Raw genomic sequence first — 22,523 nt, 5'->3', positions numbered from 1 at the left:
TGGCAGCTTCCCTCTGTGGGTTTAAGAGCTGGGGGGATTCAGACTCGTCTGTACCCAGAGCATCACCTCCAGCACCTGACACAGAAGTCTCTGACTAGAAGGCTGCTGTTGTTGAGAAAACAGAGTGGAATAACAAAAAGAGCAGTTTATTCTCTACAGAAACACTTTATTAAGTATTCTGGTTTTCTAAACTTAATAATGGAGGAGAGGAGCTGAGCTGAGCAGCTCTGGCAGGCGGCTCAGATGGAGGAGAGAGGATGTGCTCCCATCTGGGGGATCCATGTCAGTAATGATTTGCCTTCCAGTGACCCCTCACCCATCTCACTGCTAATGAGCTTTGCAAATGAGAAAGTGAGCAAAGGCTCCTTTTTTTAGTTTACATGAGCAGGGACTTGTCCAGGTGTTCATTCTCCTAAGGCACAATCTCGCACAGGTTCTGTTGTGTGCTCGTGTCACCCCTGAAGGTGATCCTCCTCCTGCTGTGTTTGCTCTGGCCGTGCTGGGGATGCTGCTGGGGGTGGTGGCAGAGGAGCTGTGCCAGCCCTGGTGGCAGGAGCCCACATGGTGCCACACGCTGTGCTGGGGTGGCAGCAGTGGGCTCAGCCATCCCATTTTGTACCAAAGCACAGCCCCTGGGAGTGGGTGAGGCTGGATCTGGTGCGTTCCCAGGGGTGGCTGTGGGCATGTGGCGGCAGGCCCTGCCAAATCTGCCACTCCATGTTACCTTGGAGATGTCATCTAAAAGCGAAAAAAGCCTGTTTTGCAAAACAACAGATAAAAATAGCACTTCCTATTCAGCACATCCATTCCCTGTGTGTACTCAAAATTCATTTGCTGACTGCAATCACAGGAATAAGGACCTGTGTTCTCTGGGATGGGAGGGGATGGACTGGCATCCAACTGTGCCATCAGCCAAACCATGTGGAGCTGCTGGTGGTTCCTTCTCCTCAGACCCCTTGGCAGCAGCAGGGTCAGAGCATTGGAGATGAGGGTCATGTTTAGCCTTCAGGACCTGTGTTATCAGTGCTAGCACACAACAAGAAAATAAAGTTTTCTTTTCCAATGCCAAGGGCAATTTTCAGGGTTGTCTGTCGGCACAGAGAAATCAGTTCACTTCTGCATAGATGGAGTGGATTTGCAAGACCGTGGAATTGTATTTGTATGGTAAATGCTTCTCCTTGGATTTTGAGCAGACCATGAGCTGGAGTCTCCCCCTACATCTCCTTTCCCTCTCCACAGCGTAGATTAATCACCAGACCCTCTTCCCAAGCTCTGAGCTATATTTCCTGGTGAGATCCATGGATAAAGGATGGGCTGGGAATTGGAGGTGAACACATGCAACGTGAGTCTAACATGGCAAACCACAAACAGATTTTTCTTTTGAATCACTGGGTAACAGTGAGTGGGATCCCTTTGCTTCTGTGGCTAAATCACTCCATGCTGTGTGTGGATGAGGGGTGTGCAGAGCTGTTTGACCAGGACCTACTGGGGCACCAGCTTTCCTCCCACCAGGGTGGGACGTGCCACCTGTGCTCGCCCAGACAGAGTTATTGACCGAGTTCCTTATTGATTTTGTAATCATTTTCCAACAGAGCCCCCCGTCCTGTGTCACTGCCAAGGCAGATCACAAATTGAACTGCCCCTAAATTGATGGGGCATTGATTAAAACTCACCACAATCATTGGTTCTCTGCTGCCCAAGGCAGGCAAATCAATGTCAGCAAGAACCAATCTGCTCCTTTATAAAAGCCCAGTGAACATGGGGTGAGTGCTGGCTTTCCAAACCCATCCCAAAGCCCAGGCTGACCCATCAGGGAGTCAGGATTAGCACAAACTGGGTTGTTTTTTGGTTTTTTTTTCCATGGTCATCTCTGACTCCTGCGGGCAAGAACATAGTTGCACTCAAATGGACTTCAGTTTTCCCCCACTCTGATCTATTGGTGGGAAATCCTCTCCTCCAGGGGCAGGGAGGTGTGTTATAAAGATTTATAAGCACAGAGAAGCTGTGGTTGTCCCAGGAAGCATCCAAGGCCAGGTTGGACAGGGCTTGGAGCAACCTGGGATAGTGGGAGGCATCCCTGCCCATGGCAGGGGAGTTGAGCTGATTTTTAAGGTCCCCTCCAACACAAACCATTCGATTCATTGTGCTCAGTAATTGCCTCATCCACCTGTTCATCCCTGCAGAACCCTCCATGAAGAGGTGTTGCCTGGCCAGTACCAATTGCCAGGTTTGCTGATTCCCCTGGCTCTCCTGAGCAGGGACACATCCCATGGTTTCACGTTGGCTCCCAAAGCTTTCTATCCCTGGAGAGCTCCTGCAGCACAGCAGCTACTGCAGAGTTGGCTCTGCTCTGAGCAGGGATGGATGTGCAGAGACAGGAGCGCTTTCTTTTGCAAATGCTGTGCTGAGCTGTAATTAATGAGTATTAGGATGCATAATTATGAACTGAAAGGAAACACGTTTCATGGTGGTTAAGAGCCAAAACTGGAGGAATATCCCAAGGGTGGCCTCAAGCAGAGTAGGACGAAGGGAGGGAGGGCTTTGCTGACCCACTAACCCAGTCACAGGGAAAGAACCATCTTCTTCCTCTGAGGGCTGGAGAAGGTGCTGAGCTCAGCACATGGATCTGTGCCAAGGCAAGAATTCCAAGTGACAGCTCCGAAAAGCTGTGACTGATCCTCCGGCTGTGGTCCTGCAGCTCCTGCTGCCTTGCAGTCCCATCCAGTTGCCTTCAGCACCCTGGAAGATCCCTCAGGACCTCTGGAGAGCAGAGCCCTGGCTGCCCATCCGTGTGGAGGTGGGGGGAGCAGCAGAGAGGCGGTGCTGAGGAGCAGAGATGCTGTTTGCAGCCAGACCTCCCCGTGTCCTCCAGGGAGATCCTCTCTGCCAGTCTGCACAGCTCTGCTCCTGCAGCAGGGCTGGCAGACGAGGAGGAGAGCACGGGAGATAAGAGCTGGATCTGCAGCTCTCATCCTGGTGCTGTTCCCCAGGCAGCTCTGGGGCAGTGAAAAGCACAGATTGTCCTCAGTGTCCTCTCCTCCTCCATCATTCTGTATGCGCATCTGGAAATCCTCCTGCTCCCAAGTCTTCTGCTGCTTCCTGCTGCTAATTCCAGAGCTGTGTCTTTGGGACCCTGCCTGCTCTGCAGGGATGGACAGCATCCTGTTCCAGAGCCCTCTGCTGCCAAGATCCTCTGGATGGAAAAGCCTCGTGCCTTCCCTTCTGACCTTACCTGGTGTCCCCAAGGATGGTGCTGAGGTTTGCAAACTTCAGCTCTCAGGGCACGGGGGGCAGTGGGGGATCTGAGGGATGACTGGAACAGAGGTCAATCCCAGTTGCTGCAGGCAGGGCAGAAGCAGTTTTGATGCTGCTGCTGTAGGGAAGTGGCACAGGGTTCCTTGGAGGTGAAGAGAAAGATGGGGACAAAACTTATAGCGGGGTAGGACTAGTGTGATGGTTCTAAACCAAAGGAAGAGAGGTGTAGATTTGTTGTTAAGATGAAATTCTTCCCTGGGAGGGTGGGCAGGCCCTGGCACAGGGTGCCCAGAGCAGCTGGGGCTGCCCCTGGATCCCTGGCAGTGCCCAAGGCCAGGCTGGAGGGTGCTTGGAACAGCCTGGGATGGTGGAAGGTGTCCCCATGGCAGTGGGGTTGGAACTGGATGGTCTTGAGAGGTCTCTTCCAACCCAAACATTCTAGGATTCTGTGATAGCTCAGTGTGGGCCAGGACCCCCTAAAGCCCCATTCTACTGTCCCTGTTTGCTTCTTAAGTAGCCAAGAGTGAGGCTCAGCAGCCCATCTGCCATCAGGACCCTGCTGGTGTCAGTGAGAACAAGGTCCAGGGTCTCCTGAACTTTTATTAATATGTACAGCATTTTGCTCACGTGGAAAATTGATTTTCTTTTTTAAGCACAAAGTATAGCGGTTTTATAACCTTTCTTCTGCTTGACAGAGGCCATCTATAACCTGCCTTCATCACTACCTGTGCCATCTCCAGTCTAACTCATCTTCAAAAAATTCCATAATGCATTTTTAATTGTGAGCTGCTCCCAGACAAGATTTATTTATTTTTTCAAGGACTGGCCTTTTTGTTGTTGTTTGTGTGCGTGTCTGTTTGGTGAAAAGGGATAAATAACAAAAGTGGAAGTGTGCTTTAATCTGGGTGACAATTTATCCATGACATTTGCTGCCTGCTGGCTTTTCTCTTTTGGGGCAAAGAGAACAAGCTGGGGAACTGGAATTAGAAATTAGAGCCACGGTTCCCTCAGCTATGGAAAACTGAGGAGCCTGGGCTGCCATCCTGGCTGATGCCAAGATGCCAAGGCCCTGCTTGCTGACCTGCCTGGCATGGCTTGAGATGCATTTCTAGGTCATTCCCGAGCACTGAAATGGTTCTCTGGGTTGCTCCCAGGTGTTTACTCCTGGGTTGCACTGGGTTTTTCTGCGTTTTGGAGGAACAGGGAGCAAACACAGAGGGTTGTTGCGTTTTGCCCCGCACTGGCTTGAGGCTTTGTTGCTGTGTAGTTTTGCTTCCCTGAGGATTTCAGCCTCTTCCAGAGGGAGGATGAGGGGGGAGGCATTGGCAGCTGACCAAATCCTTGCCCCTTTCCCAAGGGCGAGGTGACGCAGGGCTACCCCATCCCTCACTGGGGACAAACTCATCTCCTCCAGATGGGCAAGGAGCTCAGCAGCAGCAGCTCTGGGACAGGAGCTGCAGGGTGGGGGAGCCCAGGTGACCTCTCCGTGTGTCCTGTGTCGCTGCAGTGCCCCGAGGACCTGCGGCCCATGAAGGACGGCACCGGCTGCTACGACTACTCCAAAGGGATCGACTGCTCCGACGGCTTCAACGGCGGCTGCGAGCAGCTCTGCCTGCAGCAGACCCTCCCTCTGCCCCACGACCCCTCCTCCAGCACCATCTTCATGTTCTGTGGGTGAGTCCACCCTCCTCAGAGCCCTGCAAGGCTCCTCAGTGATCACCCCCTTGCCCATCTCCGTCCCTGCCGCCCATCCCGAGCCAGCCTGGAGCCGTGCTGCTGGAGCTTCCAGCAGGGAATGGAGACACCTGGCTTTCCTGAGGGATGTGTGAGGAGCAGTGTGAGCAGATGTACCTTCCTCCTCTCCCCCACTGTGTGACTGTACAGCTTGATCTGTGACTCACTGTGAAGGGACCCAAAAATTGTACATTGTGTGTTGGAGGGGAAGGTGTAGGATTTGTTTAAAAAATACTACTTTTAAAATTTACTCTTTTTTTTTTTTTTTTCCCTCCCCTGCACCTCCCTTAAAAATAGACTCTCATCCCTGATTTTGGCCAGGATCTTATAATCCTACACAATTTAGCATTTTTTTCTCAGGAAAATCTCCCTGGCTGCAGCGTGCTCTAAAAGGAGCTCAGTGATTATCTGGTTTTATTCTGCACAGCTGCAGCCATCCATCGCCTGCCCCAGCCCCACGGCTGCTTCACACTCTCAGGCACACTCAGCAACCAACTCCATGTCCCAGTGTGACAGATTAGGATGAAGAAAGGGGGAAAAAGCCTTTTTGGAAAGAAAATGCCCACAAGCAAGAAGGGGAGTGAATTCCTAGCAGTAACTCCGAGGAGCATCCGTCAAGTCCCGATGCCTGCAGGTGCAGCAAAGACCTCACACAGCTCTGACTCCTGGCTGGTCCCTGGGAAGAGCAGCCCAGGGAGCTCTGCCTGTGCCAGCTCCTCCTTTATTTATCCCATTTTTGCTGGTTTGTTGTTGTTTTTTTTTTTCCCCCCCACTACCTTTTTTTATTATTATTTAGCAGCGCAGAGTGACTGAGTCACCAAAACAGAAAACATTTTCTGCTCCATGCCTGCAGAAGGGGTTGGAAGTTCATGTGGCACCAGCATCCTTTGTGGGGAGGGTCTAGAAAATCTTGGGACATTCCATGGTCTCCACACCCACATGAATCTGTATTTCAGCCTTGCATCCTCAAGGACAGAGACTCTTTCCCTTTGTTTGTTTGTTTGGTTGTTTTTTTGTTGGTTTTTTTTTTCCCATCTTTTTTTCATAATCCTTTTCCAAGGCTGAGCTGCACTTTGGGAACAGGCAAGGAAGAGTGTGACAGACGGGTGGGAGTTCTGCTTGCAGTAAAATGCAGTAGAGGAAGGGGAGAGGGAAGCAAGCCTGGGTAGAGTTTGGTGTTTGGGGTTGGTGTTACAGGGAGGAAGGAGCAGGGAGAGAACAGAGGTTTCCCACTAAGGTGGGAGCTGACAAAAAGGCTGGGGGAAGAGGAGGAGATGCAGGATGGCACATTTACAAAAGATTCCACCCTGGTCTCCAGTGTCTGTAGTTAAATCACATCCCTGCTGCCTGCCTCAGTTTCCATTCCTGAAGGGTTGAAGATGAGCATGTGAATCTTACCCAGAATGGGCTTGAAAGTGGGATCAAAGAGCAGAGGAGCAGCCAGGCTGGAGCTCCTTCCTTGCAGGAGGGTATTTCTAGGTGGAAGAAGGGTCAGGAGCTTGTTTTTGCTTTGCTGTGGCCTGGGGAATGTTTGTACCTGAGCAGCAGACACACCGTGGGCTCAGCTCTGCTCCCCAGCATGGGGACAGATCAGCATGGAATCATGGAATGGTTTAGGTTGGAAGGGACCTGAAAACTCCTCTTATTCCACCCCCTGCCATGGGCAGGGGCACCTTCCCTCAGACCAGGGTGCTCCAAACCCAACCTCACTGCAGGCAGATGGGCCGTGCTGCTGCAGGAGGGAGGGGAGTGGGGAGCCAAACCCCTGTTCACTGGTGACCCAACCCAGCCAGGGCAGAGGATTTGGGCTCTGTGACCCTTCAAGTGCCCCAACAACTGCTGCAGGAGTTGGTGGTGCTTGGCTGGGCTAGGCAGAGGCTCGTGGGGTGGGGTGCTCTGTGCCTGGATCATTTCTCATGGCCTGTGTGCCCCACAGGTGTGTGGAGGAGTACAAGCTGGCCCCGGATGGGAAGTCCTGCCTGATGCTGTCTGACATCTGCGAGGGCCCCAAGTGCCTGAAGTCGGATGCCAAGTTCAATGACACCCTTTTTGGGGAGATGCTGCACGGCTACAACAACAGGAGCCAGCACGTCAACCAAGGACAGGTGTTCCAGATGACTTTCAGGTATGTCCTGGTTCTGCTCCTAGTTTTGGGAACATCAGAGTGCTGAGATGGGACTGAGGTCCAGTGGGACAGAGCCAACATCTCTGATTTGCTCATGAGGGGAGGAGAGCAAGAGGACAAGAAGCATCCATGGCTTTCCTACCTGCTCGTCCTTCCCTCTGGCAGTAACACAGAGTGTGTCTTGTCAGATGAGACACACCCAGCTCTGCTCCCTGGGCCTTTCTCAGGGGTGTTGCCTCATTTCTGTCTGAACACTGATGTCTTCCTTCTCCATGATATCCTGTAACAAGGGGCCATTTGATCGTGTGTAGTGTAAAGAGCATTTTTTTTGCTGTGTTTTCAGCCTGTGCCAGCTGGTTGTGTTCAGTGCCCCCATCACAGCGCTGGGAGGAGCTGTGGGTGTAGCATGGTAAATAATGTAAATGAGCTGAAGGTAAATGCTTCACCTTGCAGGGCTCACAGAGGAGAGATTGCTGAATTCAGGGCTGGCAAGTGAGTTATTTAGTTATTTTTATTCAAGTCCCCCTGAATGCAGCTGTATTTTGATCATGTGTAAGCCAGGGTGGCTCTGTGAGTTTTGAAGCTCTAATCACAGTAAGGAGAGGATCCAGCCCACATCCCACCCAGACACAGCTCTTCCCTGCCCAGCACCTGTTTCTTTCCTGTTCAGGCACCAACTGAACATTTCTGTCTCTGATTTCAGCTGGAGCTGTGGGTCCTCATCCCTGCTGCCCACAGAGTTTTTTCCAGGTGTTTTTGCCCACCTGATCAAAACTTCCCTGGCTGTGGATTCAAGCTGAGCTCCGGCCTTCTGCTCTCTTGATGGGAGAGGCATTACAAGCTGCATCAGCACAGAGATGCTGGGAAAGCCACAGCCAGCAGAGTGCTTGGAGCCAGCAGAGCTGCAGCTTTTGCTGGAAGTGAGAACTGACAGGTCACAAAGGCAACTTTCCCAGTGGACTCCTCTCTGCTTTCTCTGCCTCACGTTATCATTGTCAGTGGGTCCATCAGAGCAGAGCCAGGGCTGCAGAGATAAAGTTTTCCAGGAGCTGGTGGGTCTAAGGGATGCTTTGTTGTTTCCAGGTAGCAAAACCCCAGTTGTCAGGGCTGAATTCCATCTGGCAAGCACACAAAGATTGTCTGTGGGGCTGGTTTATCCTGGGACACGTGGCTTCTGCAAGTCTTCCCCTCTGAGGCACCCTGAGGACGGCAGGTTTGGGCAGTCCTGAGCTGGACCTGGAGCAGTTCCTGCTGGGGTTGCCCTTGGAATAAAACACCTGAGGTGTTGGGATAGCATCTTCTGGGGGCCAAGAAGTACCCCCTGGGGCTCTGCCTGACAGGTTTTGTGGTTAAAAAAGGGTTGTTAGTCCTCCTTCCCAGGGCTGGCACCGCTCCTGCTGTGCTGGCCGGGGTGGGCAGTGGGGAGAAGCTTTTCCCAGTGAGGAGCTGTGCACTGACAGCCAAGTTCTTTGTACAGCCTGCTGTCACACAGGGGTTTCAGTCTCTTTAGTCCCAGTAACAGCAGTGAGGGGCAGGAGAAAGCAGGTCTGAAACAGGAGCAACCTGCAAAGCTGCCCACGTGGCTGTAGCGTGCGATGAAGTGGCTCCACAGAGCCTGGAGGGAGGCAGCACATCTTGCTCCAGAAATGCTTCCAGCAGCCTGGAAGGTCAGCACAGCTGCCCTTTCCCAGCTGAGTGTAGGCTCCAAAAGCACCAGGCAGTGATGAGAAAGGCTCAGTTCCCTGCGTGCAGCGTCCTCCCCCACGGCCAGGCTGCCAGGGGTGTCGGCAGGTTACGGTGTAGAAGCACCATTACATCATCTCTTAACAAGGGAAGAGAAGGAGGTTAATGGAGAAGAAATTATTAACTAAAAGATGTAATTTGCCTCTGATTTTCATAGATATTCAAGAACCTCTCTGAGCATTAAGACACCAGCTGTTAGAGAAGCCCTTAATTTGGTGCATTTGAAACATAGCAGGAAGCTGCCTAATACTAGGGATTAAAAGCCCGTTTCTGCGAAGTAGGAGCAAGAACCTGCTATCAGAACAAGGGGCTGAGTATTTTAGAGGGACTTATGACTGCTGGGATCCTTTAGCTATGCAGATGTGACAATCTTTTGAATGGTGTCTGCTTCCCATGTCGCCGTATCTTCAGTGTCTTTAATAAATAGGATATTCTCAATCTGCCAGGCATGTCAGCATGGGGTTGGGAGAGAGGCTCTGTGCTGGGAAAAGCTGCCTTGCACACCCTGGCCTGGGTAACACTTATCAGTTACTGCAGGATTTCCATTCCCTGGGGGTCAGGGTGGTCTCTCTGCCACCTAAGGGGCTGTAGCACTCATTAATTAGAGTTTCTGCCCTTCTGGTGGCTGCAGAATGGGCCACCACACCCTCTCTGGGCAGTCTGTTCCAGTGCTTGGTGACAGGACAGTGAAGTTTTTTCTCATGTTCAGAGAGAACTTTCTGGGCAGCAGTCTCTGCCCATTGCCTCTTCCTGGAGCCATGCTGGGCATCACTGAGTAGAGCCTGCTCCATCCTCTTGGCAGCCTCCTGGCCATGCTCAGCACATCAGTGGGATGTATCAGGTGTAGCAATGATGGCTTGATGGTATCTGAGCAGCTGGCAGGGCTGGGGATGTGCTGTGGGAACCTTCAGGATGCAGAGCACAGATGGGTGTGAAGATGTAGCACAGCCTGGGGGGGGTCTCAGACCTCAGACCAACGTGTGGCTGCAGTCAGTGCTGCTTCAGATTTTGTATTTCCCCTTTAATAGATGTCATTTTATCCAGGGGCTCAGGCATTTATCCAAAGATTTCAGCTGTGTGACTGAGGAGATGGTAACACCCAGGGGATGGGTGGAGGAAGCAGATACTGGCTGCTGAGACCAGTGCCCCAGCAGGGCTGGGCAGCAGCCACACTGGTTCCACACACACCCCAGCACTGATGGAACACCTCGTTGTGCTGCCTAGAGCCTGTCCCTGCTCACATGGCCCTTTGTGCTGCTGCCAAGGACCCTTTTCCCCATCCACCAGGGACAATGAAGCCACAGCCCAGCAGGATGTGAGCACCACAGCATCCCTGCAGCTCTGCTCCATACATCAGGAGTTAGAGCTCTGTGGGCAGCTGCTTCTGCACTGAGGTGGCTTTAATAGCCACTAATTACTTCTGTGGAGGTTGAGGTGCTCGACTGCTCTGTTGGACATGCCAGCATCAAGGTTCCTGCTCCTCCACCACAGCATCCCTGCTGCTGCTGCCTTATTGCAAGGATTTAAATCAAAGCACTCCTCCAGTGCAGTCCCTCGGGGGCACTTTGGGAGGGGACTGAAGAGTGATATTCCATCACTCACCAGAAGCTTCCCTTGGTCCTTCCACTGCTGAGCCAAAAGCACATTCAGAGCCGTCTTCTTCTGGGCACCCCTCTCCTTTCCTTAAAACAGGTTGTTCCCCTCGGCAAAGCGCTCTGTGAGGTTAATAAGTAGATGGGATTGGAGCTGATCTATTCCAGTCACACCTCCTGGTCTAGCTGAGAGGCTCAGCAATGGCTGCAGCTCACTAAAGACTAGATTAGAGTGATTTTCCCCCCGTTGCCTCACGGTGGGGCAGAGCCTGAACTCTGCGCCGTTCCCAAATCACTCAGGAATTATTTTCCAAGTGGGTTGTTTCTTCATTCTTTATCTGTTTTTGTGCTGCCTCTTTGCCATGAGGGAATAGATATTTTTTGTTTAAAAGCTGTTTGCAGTTTCAGACTGTTGCCTTTATGCCATTAATATGGAGAAATCCCAAAATACTGCCCGTGGAGCCAGCTTTATTTGCTGGATTATTGCTGCATGGTGAATGGGATGTCAGGGCAATGCATGGCAGCTGGGAGCAGCTCTGTCCTCACCAGAGTCCCTTCCCATCCCTACCTCTGCCTCTCATCCCGGCTCTTGCTCCAGCTTGGCAAAGCCCCAGGACACAGCAGCACCCACAGAGCCCCCATCTGATTCCTCCCAGCAGAGATGCAGCAAACCCAGGGAGTTTTGAGCTAAGTTTTGAGGTGTTAAGGGCAGACAAGGAGCCAGAATGGTTTGGTGGCTGGAGGCAGGGAGAGCATTCATGTTGGTGCTCCCTTCTCCATATCCAGGGAGGATGGCTTTGGAGGATCCAGGACTGTTGCGCTGTGCCAAGCACCGTCCTGCAAACTGGAATCACCTTTCCCTCTGCAACTCAGCCCCTGGAGGATTCTGTTCCCCTCATTCCCACTTAAAAAACAGGGCTGCTGCTTCTTTCCAGCCTTGGGGAAGGGAAGGGAGCAGGCTGGAGGTGGTGCTGAGGTGCCCCAGGTGTCAGGGGTGCTGCAGGGAGGGATGGGCACTGCCCCAGCTGCTTCCAGTAGGCTCTGCCTCCACACAGCTCCATTCATGCTGTCAGGCCACTGAGATGATGTGGGGAATTGTCGTAATATTGGTGGGGAGTTTGGCCAGTTCATTTTGAATGTCTCTTCTTCCCCTCGATGCTTCTCATCCCTTAATAAAGCAGCACAGTGGTAGCAGGGTGATCTGGCAGTGCCAGAGCTGTTTTGGGAAACATCTCCACCCATCCATTGTTCACCTGGAGCCCTCCCACCCATGGGTGCTGCCAGGGACTGTGATGGGGGCTCAGCTGGGTGCAGCATCACATCTGGAGAGAGGCTGGAGGGGCTCTGCTGGTGCCCCTGGCTTGGAGCTCCCAGGCCAGCCCTGGCAGGGACATCCTTCTTCCCCCACAGCAGTACGAGTGTCATGTCTGTAAGTGGTTAAATTAATGCCATTTCCCCCCCTCTATTTTTCTTCCTTTCTCTGAAATCTCTGAGCACAGGAGTTATAATTGTGCTGTTTATTATTCCCATGCTGGAGAGCCCAGCGCCAGCCAGTGCACCAGTGCCTTGTTTACCTATTACCCTTCAGGCCAGGATAATGGATGGATCTATTTTCCAGTGGCTGCCTTCCATTTCATTCATCTTTTTATTGTTTGTTGCTGCAGTTCTATTACCTGTTCACAACTTTGAAGCCTCAGACACTCTAGTTGGAAGCAATGATGTCTTTCCAAGGCAGGCTAACGCCTCATGCCGTGGTCCTGAGTAGCAGCTAAGGGGTTGTTAGGAGTTTAGCAGCTCTGTGGAGGTGGGATCTGCTGTGGGATGTATGGGATGTTTCACAGCCCACAGACACACACTGTATTCTGAGCACATCTTCACTGGCCAGGCTCAGCAGCGAGGTTTTTTCCAATCCAGTGTATATGAAATTACGCTAATGAAGTTAGCACAGCATTCCATCAGTTAGGTCACTGCTGGATCCCATTCCGTTGCAAAGTTTTCATCCCACCAAAAAAGGATGACAGACTGTGGCTTTGACCTGGTGTTTCCCAGTCTGCAGCCACGTGCTTCTGCAGCAGGTTGGGAGCATTTTTTATTCTACAAAAACAAGAGCAGGTGTAATGTCAGACAATGCAGGGTGGAAAAGAGATGCTTTGGAACAGAGATTGTTCAAATACTAGAGGTTCTCAGACTGGTTCTGCACCAGGTGCAGGGAGGATTTAGGAAAAGGGCTGTCACATCCTTGGTGAACATGGACATGGCCATCGCAGCCACCTCCTGCTCCTGCTGCCCCATCCCAGCTCCCGATGCACCTCTGAGCTGCCCCATTTCATTCCTGCCTGTGCAGGTAGCAGGATAACCTCACACAGTCACTCTCTGCTGTTTGGCCATTGCCTGTGAGAACCCCACTGCTCCCAGCGTCTGCCTCAGTCCCAGGGAGGAGGAGGAAGAGGGATGGCCACGGTGGAAGCTGCCCCTGCAGCAGAGCCCAAAACCAATTGTATATCCATGATTGTGAGATTTAGATGAGGAAGAAGCTGCTCAATCAGAGGGTGGAGAGGCCCTGGCACAGGGTGCCCAGAGCAGCTGGAGCTGCCCCTGGATCCCTGGCAGTGCCCAAGGCCAGGCTGGACAGGGCTTGGAGCAGTCTGGGACAGTGGAAGGTGTCCCTGCCATGGCAGAGGGTGGCAGGCTCTTTCAGACACCAGCACAGCCCAGAGCCAAGGCCCCGCTGCCAGCACCCACTGGAGCTGATGGAATGTCAGCCACAGGCTTTTCCTGCCTCAGGGACCAGAACTTTCCTGTCCCTGGCAGTGGAGCTGCTGCCCCCGCAGTGAGGGATGCCAGGGAGCCGTTCCTGCTCCCCCAGCCCCAGCAGCGCCGCTGCCTGCGCAGATGTTTGTATTCTCCGCAGCCGATGAAAATATTCATTATCCTGTTAGCGGCTGCTGCGGCGGGGGAAGCGCAGATTTGCATTCCCACAGCTGATCCCGCAGCACACACGGAGCTGCCACACGCTCTCTCCTGCCAGGCCCACCAGCGTGGCAGGGAGCGCTGCCAGGGCCCTGCACGTGCAGCGGGAGGAAGATGGGAGAGGGATGGGGAGGAAGGGAGGGTGCTGCAGGGCTTGGGGGGTGTGTGAGGAGCAGTGCTGGTCCCTGGGCAGGATCCAAGTCTGGGAATGCTGCTGAGGTGTCTGTGTGAGTTGGCAGGGTTGTGTCTCCTGGTTCTGGAAGCTCCTTGTGGGATTGGAGGTGCAGGATCTGGGGGAATCCTCTCTACTTGGGAAGGTGGAAGGGACATGGGCTCTTCCTGCAAAGAGCCTGCCCTGCCATGGTCAGTCCACATTGATTCCTCTGATCCCACGCAGCTGTCAGGGGGTTCCCTGCGATATTCTGAGTCCACCTTGTGAAAAGTTGATGGTGACACCCATAAGGATTTGGGAGAGAGGCCAGCAGTGTGCCCAGGTGACCCAGATGACCAGTAGCATCTTGGCTTGTACCAGCAATAGTGTGGTCAGCAGTGATTGTCCCCCTGTACTGCTGAAAGGCACCTCAAATCCTGGGCTCAGTGCTGGGCCCCTCACAAAAAGAAGGACATTGAGGTGTTGAAGTGTGTCCAGAGAAAGGAATGGAACTGGGGAAGGTTCTGGAGCACAAGTCCATGAGGAGCAGCTGAGGAAGCTGGGGGTGTTTAGCCTGGAGAAAAGGAGGTTCAAAGGGACACACTGAAGGGTTAGTCTCTTCTCCTGGGTGACAAACAATAGGACAAGATAAAACAGCCTCAGGTTGCCCCAGGTGATGTTTATAGTGGATATTTGAAAAATTTCTTCACCAAAAGCGGTGTCAAACCCTGGCACAGACTGCTCAGGTCAGTGGTGAAGTTATGCTGTCCTTGGAGGGATTCAAAAGGATGTCACAGCTGGGGACATGGTTCAGTGCTGGCCTTGGCAGTGCTGCATTAATGGTTTGACTCAGTGGTCTTAAAGGTCTTCTCCAGCCTAAATAATTCCATGATTGTATGGACAGGAGAGGAGGGATGAGGGGCTGGCACTGGGTACTTGCAGAGCCAAGAGCTGGGCAAAGCTCATGGGCATCCATGTGCCACCCCCTGCTTGTCACCGCTCCCTTCTTGGTGCCCAGCACTGCCAAGCCTTCACTGTCCCAAATTCCTGTGGCACCCAGGAGTTTTCCCCTTTCCCTGTGCTGTGGGGAGCAGTTCATGGGATGGCCTGCTGGCCTTTCCCATCTCTGACTTTTATGATATTAATTATAGTGGTGTTACTGCACAGTTAATCTGCATTATTAAGAGATGTGGTGGAGATTGGTTTTATAATAACAGCTCAGATTTATGGAGTACCTTTCATCCCAGGGGGTCTTTATTGGCTTTATAGCCTTGCAGAGAGGAATTGCTGCTTCTTCCTCATCTCACAGAAGCTGCAGCTGCTCCTGGGCCATGGCAGCTCTGTACCCACTCAGAACACATGAAAGCAGGGGTTATGTTCAGCTGAAAAGCAAGAGGAGAGTGAGCCAGGAGGGTTTGAGGCAGTAAATTGTGATCACACGACTTTAGGATGCGACAGCAGCATTTTTCCATCGCTGTATGGACTCTGTGCTGGTCCCCATTAGCTGGGCTGTGGGTTTGTGCTGCTCACACCATGGGGCCCCTTCAGTGCCACCTCCAGGGACAGGGCTGACATTCAGCAGCCTGTCACCGCTCTTTCTTGCTAGTGCAAGCACTGGTTGATGGAGATTCCACATCCAAGGACTAAATCAGCTTGACATTGACTTAGCAATGCGAATCCTTGCCCTAGGCAATGCAGTCAGGAACAGTCACCAGCACTGGGACATCTGAGCACTCCACAGCTATGCCAGCTGTCGAGCCATACCTGCTTCTGAGGTAGCAGCAGGGCTGGATGCAGTCCTCAGTGCAGCAGAAAATCTTGTCTTCCTCCTTCCCATGCCAAGTGTTCTCTCCAGAGGTGGAGGGTTTGCTGCTCTGCCTGTTGCAGTGTAGCTCGTGACTGCGTACACCTGAAGGCAAGTGCTGGGTTTGGGCTTGGGGGCCCCATCAGCTGTACCCAGTGTCCCACAAGTGGTGGGCAAGCTATGCTGGGAGCCCTCCTGTCCCCTGTGGCATAATCCAGATCCCCCAAATCTTCCTCTGCACCTGGTTCCTGGGCAGCGTGACCTGGTTTGGATGCTGGTGGCTCTGTGCAGAGGAAAGCTGGAGTTTTTCTGAGGGGACAGGCCCAGTATCCCTCACCTTCCCTGTGCCCCAGTGATGCTCTTGCAGTTGTGCTGTGCCCCTGCCTGGGATGCAGGAGGAGTGTCCCATGCTCCACTGCCCTCCTCACCAATTCCCTGGAGCTCGGGGTGTTTGTTCATTTCTCCCCCAGCACGGGCAGAAGGAGCCCAGGACAGGCAGAACAGCTTGTCTGGCCCCAGTTTCCCAGGGAATGCTGCCAGCTGTGCCCGTGGGAAGGTGTGGCAGCACTGCCACTCGTCCCCAGCGGGGCTGGGAGGACAAAATGCTCCAGGTGCCTCACCGAGCCCCGGACTGGGGCTTGGCTCCTGGCAGGGGTGAGGTCACTGCAGGTGCTGTCACCTCACCCTGTGCATAGTTTTGTGGTTCTGTAATTACCTTCATGCACAGAAATGCAGCTCTGCAGCTGCACTCACAAATCCCAGCCGTGCCCTGGCTGCCTGACAGCGCTGCTGCTTGTGGGAGCATCCTCTGCCCGTCCCTGTCCCTTGGGGACACCAGGCTGGCCATGGCCTGTGCTGGTGGAGCCATGGGCCAGCCAAACACCCTGCATGGGCACCCTGGCCGGGCACTGGGGCCACCCTGGGCTCAGGATGGTGGCACAGGGATGCTGGCACAGCTGGAGCCCACACTGGTTTACAGGAGATCTGTTGTGGAGGGGAAGTGGGAGCAATAACTGCGCTGAAATGACACTGTTGGAGTGCCAGCATATGAAATGTGTGCTGGTATTTGCAGCCCTGCCATTCCCTGTGGCTGTTTTTCTTCTGCTTCTAATGACTAATAGAGAGAAGACAAAACAATTTCTATTAGTTTCTCCCACGCCGCAGTGGGTTTCTTATTTTCCAAACCTCATTAGAGTTTGTAATACCATGGTGGTAGTCAAGAGCAGTCCGAGTCACCCTGGGGGGAGAGAAGAACCAAAGAGATATGATGTGCAGCCCAGTATTAACACTGCTCCTGGCTCATTTCCAAGGTCCCTCCTGATTCCTTTCCAAACCTTTATGCCTTATCTTCATCTTAAAGGTTAACAATGAAGCTTAGGAGAGGGGGAAAAAAAAGAGAAATGTTTAAGATCTCAAATTCTTAAAGAGAATGGATGTGTGCTGAGTGGAGAGCTGGGTCTGAATTTACATTGGAAAGGCAAATATTAATATTAAAGGGCTGTGCTTGTGCTTCCCAGGGCACTGCAGCTGGGGTGTGGGTTTCCCTGGAAAACTGGGGCTGCTGGTGCACGGAGAAGCCACTGGCTGCAGGATCTGTGCCCAAATCCCTGAGGAACTGGGTGCAAGTCAGGCACCAGCCTCCTTGGGAAGCCCCAGTGGGTAGTCCTGGCTCCTCTGGAGTCAGTGGGAGTTTTGTTGCCTCGTTCCAAACAATGCCAAGGGAAAGCGCCAGGCGTGGAACTGCTGGAGCAGCACTTGGGAAAGGATTGCAAACAGCACCCAAACATCCTGTGGGAGAGGATCCACAGCCTTGGCTCAGCTCAGAGCTGGAATCAGCACCCACAGGACGTGTCCAGCCTGCTCCAGCTCTCAGCTTGGACAAGTCATTCCCACAAGGGACACTGCACCCAGGTCACCTCGCAGTGGCCACAGCCTGGTGTGCAGGAGCTCCATGGGCTGCTCCAGGAGGTCTGTCTGTCTGGTGTGATTTACCTCCTGAAACACCTCGATTTAAATGCTAATTCTCCCTGAGCCCGGGGGTAAGGCAGCTATTGGATATTGTCAGGCTGTTTATTGCTGGCACTGAGGTGGGACAGGCTGGGGACATGGACGAGCAGCACAGGGACAGGTCCTGTCCCCAGCATCAGGGGCTGCTCTGGGGATGCTCTTGGTGCTCTCCTTTCTCCCTGCAGCCTGGCCCAAGCACATTTCATTGCAAACAGTGCTTAAGGCTGAGAGCTGGGCCACTGAAGGGGCTCCAGAACCTGGCAAAACCTGACTGGTCTCTCCTCTTTTATCGTGCCTTGTTCTACAGGAGTGGGGCCTCACTGAAATTAATGCTCAGTAAATTTGGAGTAAGTAACTGCTGCTTCACAGGGTTTGTATTAAACCTTTATAATTCACCAGTGCTTGAGGTCATGGAGACTTGCTGGGGGAGATTTACAGTCTGCTTACCTTCTCCTAAGTGGCTGTGGCAACAGGACACCCCCTTTTCTGTTTCCCAGTGACTCCAGAACATTTTTTTTTTCTTTTTTTGGTGATGACAAGCTCAAAGGAAGCTATTTCTCAACATCTCCGTGTCAGGCTGATCTTGCAGCCACCCCAGCAGGCAGCTCCTCCAAGGGAAATTTGGGTGAAAAGCTGGCACTAAATAACCTCAAATCCATCATGTTCTCCCCAAGCCATTGTGGGACAGAAAGAAGTGAGATTAATAACTAATTCTTTGCCAGAGCAGGCGTCCTCTCAGACTTGCATAGCAGAAAGGGTGGCCCTGGCATAGTCACTTTGCTGAACATAAGCTGCTGGATGATAATGTGATTAACATTTGTAGCTGTGCTGGCTCAGATAAGGGTAATTAAATCTCACGCTTCAGGGCATGAGCTAATCACTTGTGAGGTCATTTTGTATATAATATTTATATATTTGCCCCTTCATGAATGTACTTGCCCAGGTGCTGTGGTGCAGGGTGTGCATCTGCTGTCGGTGTTGGGTGGAGGCAGGAAGCCCCATGTCAGCTGATGTTTGGAATGTGCAGTGGGAGTTTTCCAGCTGAAAGGAGGGGTTGGTTTGCACAGTCCATCCTCAAGGCCATGTCCTGTGGGAGCAGAGTGCCCAGGGAGGAAGCCACAGCTGACTGAGCTAAAGAGGAGAAGCTGCTCCTTCACCCAGCAGTGTTGCTAACTGGAAAATGAAATGCATGTCAGCCACCAGCTGATCTTTCCCTGCTGCAGGCCAAAATCCCAGTGCCAGCTTGGTTTTGAGCATCTCAGCAAGGAGACGTGGTGCCCCAGGGCCAGCAGAATCCAGCAGCCAATGGCCCAATTCTCCACAGCACTCCAGCCCTTCCCCAGGGCCTGCTCTGGGCTCTCCTGCTCCCCCCAAACCCCATTTTGTCCTTTCTGGAGGCTTCCCACGGGCTGTGTGAGCTGCTGCCAGCGCTGCACCTCGGCTCTGCTGCATGACCTTGGCCGTGTCATTAAAGGTCACAGTCCCCAAAACCACAGCTGGTTTGTGCATCTGGTTCCAGGAGGACAGCAGAACAGCTGCTCTTGCTGCCTGAGCCCTGTTCCTGGTACCTGAGCAGCTGCTAATTGCTGTCACCCCAGCAGCAGCAGCCCTGGATGTGGGAGCTGCTGTCAGTGTCACCCCAGGCAGTGGGTGCATTGCAGGACTCGGCCCAGGATACACCGAGTGTCCATCAAAGCCAGGATTTTGAACTCAGTTTAATCCAGCCTTCCTCCTCATCCCACCCTGCCAGTGCCGGAGCTCACTAAAGCCTTTGGCCATTTGACCTTTCCCAGCATCAGGCTCGGTTATATGGAGCCACTTCCCTCCAAGGCAGGCACGTGCTCTGGGTCAGATGCTGTTTGGAGAAACTGCATTTCCTCCTGTAATGACTCAGTATCTGCAAAATGCCTCGGGAGATGCTCAGATCCCCAGCAGGAGAGCGCTGTGCCCGGGAGTGGGTTCTGTGTGCGTGGCGCTGGAGAGAGCTGCGTGCTCACGGCTCCAGCGAGCCCTGGGCAGCTGCTCCACTGGGGAGCTGCCAGGGGCAGAACAAGAGACACAGGAGGATGTTGTGGGGCAGGCAGGTTTATCTGCATCCCACCTTGATGATTAATAACCCTGTGAACCCCACAGCTGGCCCTGCAGCCGTGCAGGGGTGCCGCTGGCACGTGTGGCAGCACGTGCCCAGGGATGCTGTCACATCCCTCCCTTCATCTGTGTCCCCTTCCCTTGCACAGAGCTTTGATCACAGCTTCCAGAGAGCAAAAACGTCTGGCAGGAACTGTTTTTTGTGCCTCCACAGCACATGCAAGCCCCAGGTTATTAGGAAGGCCCTGTGGAAGAGGAGCTGCAGGCCTCTGCCTGCTGCCAGCCATGGAATGCTGTGCCCTGGGCTCACCCCAGCAGCAGTGTGCCCTGCCTGGCATGTCCCCATCACCATCCTGCCCCTGCAGGCAGTCAGGATTCTGCAGAGGGACTGTGCTGTGCCTCACATGAGATTCTGGCACCTCTCTTGTCATCTCTTTGTGTCCCTTGGGGCATACCAGGCCCATCTCCTCATGTGGGACAGCACTTGGGAAGGTTCCAGCAGCTTCCTCCTGGGAATCCCCTTCTCAGAGGTGGGGTATGGGGCTGGGCAGGCTGTGACCCTGGTGCTCATCCTGGTGCAGGATGGGGAGCTGACCTGTCAGGAAAGGGACAGTTCCATGCTCCAGGATGTCAGGCAGGCTCAGTGCAGCTGCATCCCTCTTTCCCAGTGCAGCATCACGCTTCTCCCCGGCTTTGGGATTTGTCAGCGCTGGTGTTTTCCCTTTTCTGCTGAGGCAGAGCGGCAGAGACACCAACATGCTTCTTCCCCTGTTCCCTACTGACTTGCCTTATTCTGCAGCCCCAGTTCCCACCACCCACACGGCTCCAGCAGTAATTGCAGTTCCCCATTTGGAATTGCTGTGACAGCAAAGGGCTCAGAGCAGCAGAACACTCCACCATGGGGATCCCGTGCCCAGCGGGATCAATCGGAGATTTGGGAGCACGCTGTGAGTGAGAGGCTTTTCCCCTCAGAAAAATAAAGCACTTTTCCTTTTTTGCACTGAGGCAGTGCAGAAAGTGAGGCTCCTGAGATGCAGGCAGGTGCTGGTGGCTCTGAAATGGGATTGTAGCATGAGGCAGGCTGCCTGTGCAGCCAGGGAATCATGGAATGCTTTGGGTTGGAAGGGACCTTAAAGATCATCTTGTTTCAACCTTCCACTAGACCATATTGCTTAAAGACCCATCCAGTCTGGCCCTGAACACTTCCTGTGCCCCACTCACTGTGTCTTCAGAGGCTCCTCCCTGTGCTCCCCTCCTGCCCTGGGGCTGGGAACATCCCCAGGCTGCTTCACAGGGCTATGGCTTCCTGCTCACCTTGGGCACACCTGGGCCCCAGAGCAATGGGAGTATCCCAGGGAAGTGTTCCCTGAAATCAGCATCCTGCTGTGCTGGGACTCCTGGAGGTGGCCAGGGTGTCCCCAGTTGTGAGAGGACCACAGGATGACAGATCATCCCCCCAGGGACAGGCTACAGGGGGTAAAACCAGGGAGGGCGAGTGAAATCAGCAGCTGTTTAACAGAATCACAAAAAATGCAGCCGGGGCAGGCGGTGCCAGTCTGAACCTCCCCCAAGCTCCTGGGGCTGACCTGATTTTGCAGGAACCTCCCTTTCTTCTGCTCTGCTGCCCTTTTGTCTCCACACCCGGAGGGTGTGAAGCCTCCTGGCCTATATTTTGGCTCTAAGATCAATATTTAAAATGCCCCCTCCTGTTTCCCCGGCGCAGGCGCGAGGCATTTCGCTTACCGGGGGAGGCTCGTCTCCCAGAGACCTGTCTGTTCACCATTTCAAATAATTTCCCTGGCACGGTTGTTCTAGAAACAATTCATTAGGGGCCTATTATACAATGTTATACCTGCCAAGGTTAGAAAAGATCCTGCATGTGTGGTAATATTGCAATGTGAGCTGTACACGAGAGCGGGGTTTTTTGTGTCTGTCTGTAGAATTTACTTTTTCCTGCCTTTTGGAGAGCGACTCACTGGGGGAGGTGAAAACTCTGCTGGTGACGATGCTGCCTGGGGAGCCCCAGCAGAGCTTGGCCACTGTCCATCTGTGAAGATGCTGCAGGTGTGGAAAGGGGCAGCTTTGGTGTGTAGCAGCGATTTGTCTTTCCTTGCCCCCTCTCCAGGGGCCCACTTTGAAAATCTGGGCCAAACCCAGTGGCCAGATCCCCAGGCTGAGAGCAGTTCCATGTTTCTGGAGCACTAATGGGGCTGCACTCCCTGGGGAGCTCATTAGGCATCACCTCAGAGGGCTGCACAGCCAGGGCTGGCTGGTGGAGAGGCTGCAGACCCCATCCCCTGGCAGGGCTCCTGCTGGAGCAGGTGTCCCCCAGCCCTCCTGAGCCTCCTGTCCCCGTGCCACCAGGGCTGCCCAGCCCCGCTGCCCGGCCGTGCCCTGCATCGTTGCTTTGCAGTTGTCTTTTTCTCTCTGCAGGGAGAATAACTTCATCAAGGACTTCCCCCAGCTGGCTGATGGCCTCCTGGTGATCCCGCTGCCCGTGGAGGAGCAGTGCCGTGGTGTCCTCTCGGAGCCCCTTCCTGATCTCCAGCTCCTCACAGGTACGAGCTGCCCCCGGCTCCAGTGTCCCAGGGGAGAGCACAGGAGGAACAACCTCTTCTGGATCCCAGTGTGGTTCCTGAGGGGCATCATCACCCCCTTTGTGCCATCCTTCCCGTGTGCCTGGGGCAGAAATACTCTGAGGCATGTGGGAGTCCAGCCCAGCAGCATCTCCGTCCCTGTGAGCTCCTGGCAGTCACAGCCACCCCAGTGCTGGTCCTGCCAGCACTCCGGGGACCCCACAGCACCACTGGGACTTTCCAGCCCTTCCACCACCCCATTTCTCACCCCTGCAGCACAGAGCAAGCTGGGGGCATTAAACATTCCCCAATCACCCACCTGCTTTTTCTTTGCAGGGGACATCAAGTACGACGAGGCCATGGGGTACCCCATGGTGCAGCACTGGCGGGTCAGGAGCAACCTCTACAGGGTGAAGCTCAGCTCCATCACGCTCTCTGCAGGTGAGGGATTCCAGGGGCAGGGAATCATGTGTCTGCA

At 53.6% G+C, this 22,523-nt stretch overlaps 1 protein-coding gene across 4 annotated transcripts in view; it reads left to right on the top strand.

The window, feature by feature from the left end:
- Positions 1-22,523, top strand: part of ASTN2 (astrotactin 2) — a 300,670-nt gene that overhangs the window by 167,109 nt on the left and 111,038 nt on the right. For all 4 annotated transcript variants that reach the window (XM_086857798.1, XM_086857799.1, XM_086857801.1 and 1 more), the window contains exons 12-15: positions 4,763-4,929; positions 6,926-7,114; positions 21,903-22,027; positions 22,382-22,486. In XM_086857798.1, the coding sequence (XP_086713924.1) occupies positions 4,763-4,929; positions 6,926-7,114; positions 21,903-22,027; positions 22,382-22,486 (586 nt within the window). The remainder of the gene's footprint in view (positions 1-4,762; positions 4,930-6,925; positions 7,115-21,902; positions 22,028-22,381; positions 22,487-22,523) is intronic.

The sequence above is a fragment of the Cyanistes caeruleus genome, chromosome 20 (genome assembly GCF_971803275.1).
Source record: "Cyanistes caeruleus chromosome 20, bCyaCae1.hap1.1, whole genome shotgun sequence".
In the NCBI taxonomy this organism is placed as follows: Eukaryota; Metazoa; Chordata; class Aves; order Passeriformes; family Paridae; genus Cyanistes; species Cyanistes caeruleus.
This window is presented reverse-complemented; position numbering and strand designations above follow the sequence as displayed.